Source organism: Thalassophryne amazonica, chromosome 10, assembly GCF_902500255.1.
Source record: "Thalassophryne amazonica chromosome 10, fThaAma1.1, whole genome shotgun sequence".
NCBI classification, from domain to species: Eukaryota; Metazoa; Chordata; class Actinopteri; order Batrachoidiformes; family Batrachoididae; genus Thalassophryne; species Thalassophryne amazonica.
Window position 1 is genome coordinate 86,229,333 of NC_047112.1, and position 9,801 is coordinate 86,239,133.

At 40.2% G+C, this 9,801-nt stretch overlaps 1 protein-coding gene across 1 annotated transcript; it reads right to left on the bottom strand.

The window, feature by feature from the left end:
• Nucleotides 1–382: 382 nt before the first annotated feature.
• Nucleotides 383–8,794, bottom strand: LOC117519124 (phosphatidylinositol N-acetylglucosaminyltransferase subunit C-like). The gene is made up of 3 exons (XM_034180421.1): nt 8,691–8,794; nt 5,209–5,440; nt 383–3,200 (listed from the first exon to the last, which is right to left on the bottom strand). The coding sequence occupies exons 2-3, from the start codon at nt 5,434–5,436 to the stop codon at nt 2,544–2,546; spliced, it is 885 nt and encodes a 294-aa protein (XP_034036312.1). The 5' UTR covers nt 5,437–5,440; nt 8,691–8,794; the 3' UTR covers nt 383–2,543.
• Nucleotides 8,795–9,801: the final 1,007 nt, after the last annotated feature.

A 9,801-nucleotide genomic window follows, 5' to 3' on the forward strand; every position in this document is an offset into this window, starting at 1 on the left:
AACCAACATCATTGGGTAAAGGATCTTACGATCGTACTGCGTGGGCTCAGGAACACTTCAGAAAACTATTGTCAGTTAACACAGTTCATTACTACATCTACAAGTGCAACTTAAAACTCATAGGTGTGCATATGTTAGTTTGTATATATGTGGCCCTGGGACAGACTGGCGTCCTGTCCAGGGTGTACCCCGCCTCATGACCTATGACAGCTGGGATAGACTCCAGCCCCCTATGACCCTCAAGTGGAGTAAGCGGTTGAAGATGAATGAGTGATTTAGAGTATTTCCTGCTATGACATAATGTACACACTGGAAAAAGTGTTATTAGTTACATCTCTGGTGTATATGTACTTATTTTTAAATTCAATACTGTTACGAAGTCTGCTCACGAAATACCTTTAATCACTTTTTTTCCTCCACCCACGCCAATGGGGGTAGAAAAAAGTCAAAGTGCGACATCTAGTGTTCAGATGTGTCTAGCAGCCAAAATTAAAATGTGCCTGTATATAATTTTACTCAGGTTTCATGTGTTAGGACAGACACACTGCTTGTATAAAGCTCAATTGTTGCATGTTTGAAGGTTGCACTCTGCAGAGCAGCACACGTCTCTCTCTCTCTGTAAGCTCTGGATGTCGTCACTGTGCACAGTCGACTTTGTACTGAAGGACATTATTAGAAAGGAGAGAGGATTCTGAAGGCAAAACCACATTGTTTTCTGGCTGGTTTATTTAGACACAACCCCACACAGGTATCAGCTGATGAGAATTCTGATAAAGTCACTAACAGTATTTTGTGCACATACACTAAGGAAATTTCTCATTGGGAAACTTTTGATTCATACACTTTGTTGCATGTTTTCAATAGACTTTTGCTGCTTTCTACACCATTTCGGCCACATGGGTATGTTGTTAAATTGTTCTCTTTATGAGCTTTTTTTATTATTTTTAAATCTGTGTGTGCTGAATAAATAAATTCATTCATATTATTATTGTTATTGTCGCTTTGTCAGTAAGTTTGTAAGCTGATACCAAAGGATGTGAAAGTATTCAAAGTGAAACAAGGTGGAGATTTCACCAGTTGACAGATTTCACCACCCTTTCTTCAGGTGTTCAATACCTTTCCCCCCTGTCATTTCACATTATTACACCTGTTCAATTGTTTAACACAAATAGTGCATCAACAAATCACATGGCAGCAACTCAATGCATGCAGGCATCCAGATGTGGTCAAGATGACGACTTGCTGAAGTTCAAACTGAGCATCAAATTGGTGTGAGAAAGGGGATTTAAGTGACTTTGAAGGTGGCATGGTTGTTGGTGCCAGACGGGCTGTTCTGAGTATTTCAGAAACTGCTGATCTACTGGGATCGTCACGTGCAACCATCTCTAAAGTTTACCAAAAAAATGGTTCAAAAAAGAGTAGACATCCAATGAGCGGCAGTTTTGTGGATGAAAATGCCTTGTTGTTGTCAGAGGTCAGAGGAGAGAATGAGCAGTCTGGTTGGATGGGCGACTGCAAGAAGCTATCATGTTTCCACCACCTTGTTGAATCAATGCCATGAAGAAATAAAGCAGTAGTGAAGGCAAAGGGAGGTCCAACCTGATACATGCAAGGTGTGCTCCGTCCTGTACTGCAAATTTCCACCTGGCTCTCGGGTTAAAATTGGCTGTGCCACCCAGCTCAGAATTTCTGAAAAATGAACTGAAATGTTGCTGAAAATGTACCAATTTGATCATATTTCAAGCTTATGGAATCATAGTTTTGCTATTTTAAACCAATAATTAAAGTAATAAGAAATATCTCATTTTCTTTATCAAATCGCAAACAGCAGAGATCAGAGAGTCAGCGCGTTCAGTGGCCAGAGCTGTGAAGGGCAGCAGCTGAAAACAATGTCAATGAGTTTTAGTGGTATAAAACCCTATAGCTTCAGGGGGCCGCGGAAGCTATGAGCTGCGATCACATAATTTACCCGGCACTAAAATGGTCCTAGCTGGAACCCTGATACACACATATATAGACACACACACTGTATATATAAAACCTTCCACAATGTCAAAAAGAAAAAGATTTAAAAAAATGACAGCAGATGTAAAAAGTGGTCTGTTGGAGCTCGCTGGATGTATGCATTTCCTGAATGCCTTTCTAGTTATTAAAAGAAAATATTTTATGAATCAGAGCCCTTGTTTATCAAGTCACATAGTTAACTGTTGCACAGTTATTCCTCCATATACAGCACACTCGATGCAGCTGTAAAATATTAAATATTACTGACACAAACTTGTGCATATTATGGTATAAAAGTGTGTGTTAGCTGATACCTTTGTATCAAAGGTATATACAGTTTATGAGGTCAACATTTTAAAGAATGCAGTAGCTTGAAGTTTAAAAATAACAGACATGGACAGTTATAAAAGGGTGAAGAGCATTTGTCCGCTTGGCTTTTCAGCACCAACAAAACACTGACAGAAAACTGTTTCCTATAAAGTTCTCGCACATTTTAATGTCAGTTTGATCAAAGCATTTGTTTGTCTTTGTGGTCGATATTAGTCAAAAAAGTGGCTCAGATCCTCTTGAATCTCAGCCTCGTCCCACGGTCCATGGATGTTATCCTTGTGTTTCTGCAGCCTGACTAGCAGGAAGGGACAAAGCAGAGTCAAGCTTCCTAAAGCTGAGGCCAAAAGCACGGCTCCACCCTGCCACTGGGACCCGAGACCCCCAACTCCTACAACACACACGCCTACACACACCCATGTGAAGTGCTGAGGGGCGTTCTCCCTCACCCTCTGCATCAGGCAGGGCCACAGTGCAAACACCAACAGGGCGGAGCTGAGCATGGCAAAAGTGTGCAGAGCTCCTGGGAGCCGAGAGGCCAAACATACCGACGCAAACAGGGCTGCGTTTAGGGACAGGCTGCCCGGCGGTGATGGCTGTGTGTAAGGGAATGACAGCAAGTGGGCCAGCAGCATCACAGCAGACATGGCGTACACCGTGTCCGTGCTCACAGACTCTGTCAGCGTCTTTAGGATGGGGGAGAAGCCAAAGGTGAAAGAAAGGAAAACGGCAGCACTCTGCAAGTCAGCCAGACGGGTGCGGGGCTCAGAGCCCGATTCGGTCTGAGACGTCAAGACTTGGTATAGTCCGTAACCCAGCAGGGCACAGAGGAGACTGGTGCACAGAAGGGTATCTGGGCTCAGCAAACCCTGAAGGGAGGACAGAGAAGTGAAATCACAGTTTTAGCTCCATCCGATGCCCACAAACATTGTTAGAAATGTTTATTCTTATCAACAGGTTGGATATTATTAACTTTGTCTGCTAACTGTATTTGAATGGCTGAGGAACTGTGTCACAGCTTCACAGTTTAAAACACATGCAAATAATTCTTGCTCTGGCAACACAATTCAGAAGAAGCAACTGAGTTAGGAAGTTGGTCACAAATTCTGGTACTGATTTGAAAATTTGTTAAAGATACAAAAGGAAAAGTTACACAATATAACAAAATGTTGCATCGACATTATCATGTACCACTGACACAATATACAAAGAAAATACTGAAATGGTAATCTGTGGTGGATGTTAGTGGGATATTTCTGTGTTGTATTTGGGAATTTACTGTGGTCAAAGCATTTTGGGGGGAAAATATAAAAACTCTAAAAAAGTGAATAGGGGGTGAGATCTCGAATACCAAATCTGTCAAAGTGTCTATTGCCAATCATAATGGCCTGTTTGGGCACACTGGATTTAATATATTTCTTTTTTCAGGTTAACCAGGTATCCTTTTTATACTGTTATACCTTTATATTTGTCTACTCGCGAGCTCTGCACAAGAATTCCAGTGTACCCAAACCTTGTCTTGCCAAAACCACAGCATGAACCACAGCTTGGCCCCGAGTCTCTGTATACCAGGCAGCTACAGAGGATCACTAAGTCTATTATAAATGACCATTCACACCCTCTACAGAGAGAATTCCACCTTCTTCCCTCTGGTCAAAGTGCTACAGGAACAGTTTTGTTCCAGCTGCTATTATTCAGTTAAATAAATAATCGTAGTCAATTTTGCACCATTTTTGGATGTTGCCGGGCTGTGGTCTAGTGAGGCTTTGAGCACTTTCATGTTTGTGTCAGGTCTCTGTGTATATCAGTGTTGTCCTATATGTTTAATAAGTTGGATGGGCTCTGTTACTGCAACACAAATCTACCTACAGGTATCAATAAAGTAACCTGAACCTTGCATGCGAGTACAAAGGGCAAATAAAGTCTCTCTCGACTGGAAATCAGCTGAAGCTCCTAACAAAACAGAATGAGTGTTCATGATAGAAATAACCTGTCATCCAGGTAGATGTAGTATAGAAATTTACACAAAGCAACTGGTGTCCTCCTTTAGTCTTCAAGAGGTTACTTTGATAAGTAGTGCAACATCTTATAAAGTAAACAGGAAGCTGCTTTAGTGTAAACTTCGAGATAGAACATCACATGAATGTTTCAGCAAGCTGAGATCAAACCACTAAAAAAAGACAAGGATTCTCTAAAATCACAAAATGTTTGAAAGGCAGCACTTCCTGGACTAAAATAAATAAATAAATAAATAAACAGAAGCAAAAAACAAAAACAACCCCCCCCCCCCCCCCAAAAAAACAGTATTTCAAGATGCTCTTTAGAAAAGAAGCCGCACATCCAAAAACAAGAAAAACCCCAAGGCACTTACAAATACTTAATAAAGTCCTTACGAAGGCTTGATGCTGAAACATGTGAGAGTTTTTTATGGTTTAAAATGACCTATCCAAAAAAGTAAAGACTTTTTAACTATATGTAACAGAGTGTGCTTTGGAGTTTTTTTGTTTGTTTTATACTAGGATTCTGATTGGAATTTCTTTTGGGGATATCTAAGAACCACTAATATGCACATAAAATTCAGTATTTGTCTGTACTGTACAGGTATATTTGTTTTTCAATTAGTGTTATGTTTGTTAATTGGAGGCAGTGCCTGTGCTAAATTATTAAATTAATCAACCATCAAAGATGAGTAGAAAACTCAAATGCTTAATTGCTAACAAAATTTTAATATGATTAGGTTAGTAAAAAGTGAACTTGTCTATTAATTTTCATCATGATCTGTGACTGAATTATACATTCATGTCCCAGTTGCTAGAGCAGAGAGCCACTGTGGTCCATTCTACAATGCTAGACCACAGATGATTCCAAAAGTTGTACCTGCTCCATGTAGAGCCAAAGGGTGATGAAAATGGCCACACAGGACAGCTGTTGTCCCACAAAACCCGCTTCTTTCACTACAGCCCAGTAGTGGTACTGCCGGATGCCCTCATTCCTCCGTAACTCCTCCAGGAACCGCTGGTCCACATAGTTATCAGGGAAAGGCTGGTGTTCCCACAACACTTTCCGCCAGGGTACAGCTGGACCTGGAGCACTGTCTGGCCCCATCACCCTGAACAAGCAGAGATTTATGAACATTACAAATCAACAAAATACACTTAAAATACTATCAAACATGGCACTTTTAGGAGACATTTGTTAGATACTACTAATTTTCAGGGTAAATTATTAAAACAATGCAGGAATTGCAGCAGTTATTTTACATAAGTGTAATTTTTGGGAGTGCAACATTAGATTCACGTTCTGGGCAATCTGTTTGAGTCGACAATTTTAACTTAGTTCACATCACTCCAGTATTAACCTCTTTATACAGTCTTCCGGTACACTTGACAGCAGATGTTTTTGTTGTTAACCTACCGTATTTTTCGGACTATAAATCGCACTTTTTTACATGTTTTGGCCAGGGGTGCAACCTATACTCCAGAGCAACTTATAAATGAAAAATATACTGGTAGATTCTCATTTAATTTACCATAATAAAACAATTTTACGTGACTTGTCACGTAAAAAGAGTATGTTTTAAAATGGCCACCGGAAACGGAAATGCAATGCATCATGGGCACTGTAGTATGGCGGCCACCCTATAGGTCACGCTGGTCATGATAACCAATCAGAGAACAGAACATTGGACGCGTATTCCTCACCTCACCCAGACCCACCTGAGACAGACAATGATTGTGAAACAGCGTGTGAAGCAGACGAACACGGTACTTGCTGTTATTCTGGGAGGGCTAACAAAACAGCTTCAACCCTTGGATATCAGTGTGAGCAGAGTGTTTAAGTTGACGCTGAGAGCTGTGTGGGAGCACTGGGTGAGCGACGGCGGAGGATTAGCGTCTGCACTTGGAAGGAGCTGGCGTCGACACCACTGGGAGGTCATGAGCTGCGCAGGTAGGTGCTGCACGAACATCGGCAGCTGACACTTGGTGTGTACTATGGTCCACAGCAGGCAATGTGTCAGAAAAGAACCGTTCAGCGATGGTGCGAGTTATGGTTCGGTTGCAGAACCACATTTATGTATTCTGTCGAATAAATCTTCTCAACTCAAGGTGGCGCCATTTCTTCCTTTTGCTGTCACAATATTATCATCTGAACTTTTCATGTTAACATACCTGTATGTCCATGCGACTTATAGTCCAGTGCGACTTATTTATGGTTTATTTTTCTTTATAATGGATATAGTGGCTGGTGCGACTTATAGTCTGGAAAATACGGTACTTTGAATGTCTGTGCACCTTCTTAAATCTTGTAAGATTAAACTTTACCTGTGTGAAGCACATTGAGGCAGCATTGTTGTGATTTGGCGCTATACAAATAAAAATAAAATGAATTGAATTCAAACCTTATGAATCATCTTGTGATCTACGTTCTTTATCATTCAGTCTCAGAGAACTTCAAAGTAGCGCCAGCAGCAGCAGCTGCGATCCACCACATTGTGAACTGGCGCTGATAAAATGTAGTATCTTAAATATTACTTTGTACATTTTCACAAGTGAAAGACTGGGTTCAGGTTCACTGTTCACTTTTCTGGACTTTTCATTCCTCAGTCGTAGCTTATTTTGTTTTGAAATGATTTGACAATGCAGTAATCAGCTTAGTTAATATTATGTTTTTATCTTTCCGGTGGTCAGTTGAGAACACTTTGCTATCCCCATCAATTAAGTTAGTAGTTGGAACCTTCAATAGAAGGTGTCAGACATCAGAATCCGATATCTGCTGAACATATTCGGACTCCTACTGACATAAAAGTCAGACATTTACATACAAATGGATTTGCGCACTGCAAATGTTTTTTTTTTCCCATATTCTTCATGAAAAGCTCTCTCACTCTCTCTGGTGCTGCTGAAGCTCCTTCTCAATAACTCTGGTTTCACAGTCTTTTTTGAAAAATTCCTTCTCTGTTCCACTCTATCATGAAGCAGTATTGCTGGTGACGCAAAAGGCAAATATTACATTATGCACAGAGAAGAACATTCTTAAATATATGTAGAAAAAGATGTGAAATTTCAGTTACAGTGTCCCAGAACGCACATGGTAGATTCAAGCCTACATTTGATCCATTTACTTGCATTAAAATCCTTCCTTGTTCCAATCCACCTTGAAGCTGTGACCGGTGAAGTTGCACTTTTTCCAGTTTCTACAATCACAGCCACAGAAGCTTGTAACATCTTCAGAATTGTCTGGATGTCTTGGTGGCTTCCCTCACTAGTCTCCCTCTTGCATGGTCACGCAGTTTGAGAACTGTCTTACTCCAGACAGATTTACCCTACAATACGGTCTGTATTTGTAATGAACTGGTGTAAGTAAAATTGAAGGCATTCGGTGACTTGGAAATGATCATGAATCCTACCTCTGACATACCTACCTCTGGCTGCAAAAGGTGTCAATTTGTGTTTACAATCATCCTTCAGCTTATTTGATTACCAATTTATGACCTAAAAGTGGCTGTAATTCCTAAACGTGTAAAGCAATATAAAACAAAAAGTATGCATGATACTTTGTCTGCCAGTGAAGAAAAACTGAAATCTATCATGTAACTAATACTTTGAAATAACTTCATATGGAAATGAAGTAAATATTCTAACTGACCTGAATTTTTTTCCAGAAACTTTATTGAAAATAACCAGTAGTCAATCAAGTATACAAACAGAGGGAACAGGGGGAAAGTCTAGGGGTATCAAACAAAAATATTCAAGGAGGTACATATAGTGATATTTTTATCACCTTTTGGTTGCTTGATTTAGAAATTAGTTTGACATTTTGTTCAGTCTATTTAAGGAATGGAACAAAATGAGGTTTTCTGCTGTTGAATATACACTTATGAATAAAAACTTTTGCCTGTAGCAATAAGGTGTTATTCACAAAATACTTATTCAATTTTCTAAAATAAATAAATAAATAATTACAAGACATAAAGTTTGTTATTGACTGTTAAAAGGGAGTTTTTCCTTCCCACTGTCGCTAAGTGCTTGCTCACAGGGGGTCGTTTTGACGATTGGGGTTTTTCCGTAATTATTGTATGGCCTTGCCTTACAATATAAAGCACCTTGGGGCAACTGTTTGTTGTGATTTGGCGCTACATAAATAAAATTGATTGATTGATTGATTGACGTGACCTCTCGCGAGAATTCTTTCGGCATGATTTACAATCACGACATACGCTTAACCGAATCAAAATAATCCATTTACACGCTGTGACGCGCACTGGGGGTCGCCATTAAAACCAGGCACGTCAGTTACATATGAAAACTATATTAATGGGTTGAACGCGCCTCATAAATGTTAATAAACGCTATGTTTACCTGGTTGTAATGTTGGTCGGTTCTGATCGTTCCTGTTCCTGACATAAATATTTACGTCATTATCCCGGAAGTGAAATTGTTTGTCACAGCCACAGCGCCCTCTGTTGTATTTCCAGTTAAATGACAAGTCAAACAGAACGGCTGAAATGTGGTATAAAATGCACATAATGCTGTCATTATGCATAGTTTACGATAATATTTATGATTTTCCTTTTGATAACGTGTACTCTGGTGAATCAAGACATTCAAAAACTCAGACAAATCACCGAGATTTACATCACACTTGGCTAGGTGGGAAAATGCAAACCATTAAGTCTAGTTAGCTTTGATTTAAAGCCATTTTGTATGTTTCTGTACTTGCAATGTGTTATTCCTCATCAGTAAATTCATGTATTATAGTCAACCCCATATTGAGGACCTCTTCGGCAGACCAGGGGCTGTGTGTGTTTCTCCAAGTACAACTGGAGTTGTGTCAGGAAGGGCATCCGGTGGAAAAGTTGCTCCAAATACCATTGGGGCTCTGGCTGTATCCGCTGTGTCAACCCCATTGAAATGGGAGCAGCAGAAGGGGCGACAGCAACATAGTCAACCCCGTATTGTCACAGATCCATGGTTGAGAATCCACCTGGTTCTGAAACAGTTCCTTTTGTGTCTTAACAGAATGTTTTTCTTATTTTGTATTGTCTATTTGTCACAGGGCATTTCTTTTATCTTCAGCTAAATGGAAATTACGTACCTTTATCTCAGTAATTTCATCAGGGGCACCTTTCCCACTGCCACAAACAGGGATTCTGTAACAGTTTTGTTACATCCATAGACCACCATTTTCTGATGGTATACAAGTATAAATGGTAAATGGACTGCATTTATATAGCACTTTTCCTTCTGCATCAGACGCTCAAAGCGCTTTACACACTAATGCCTCCCATTCATCCCGATGTGAGGGTGCTGACATACAAGGTACTCACACACCGGGAGGAACTAGGGACCTTGCCCAAGGGCCCTTAGTGATTTTCTGGTCAGGCTGGGATTTGAACTGAGGATCCTCTGGTCTCAAGCCTAACACTTAACCACGAGACCATCACCTCCCCTGGTATATACACCTGGTATA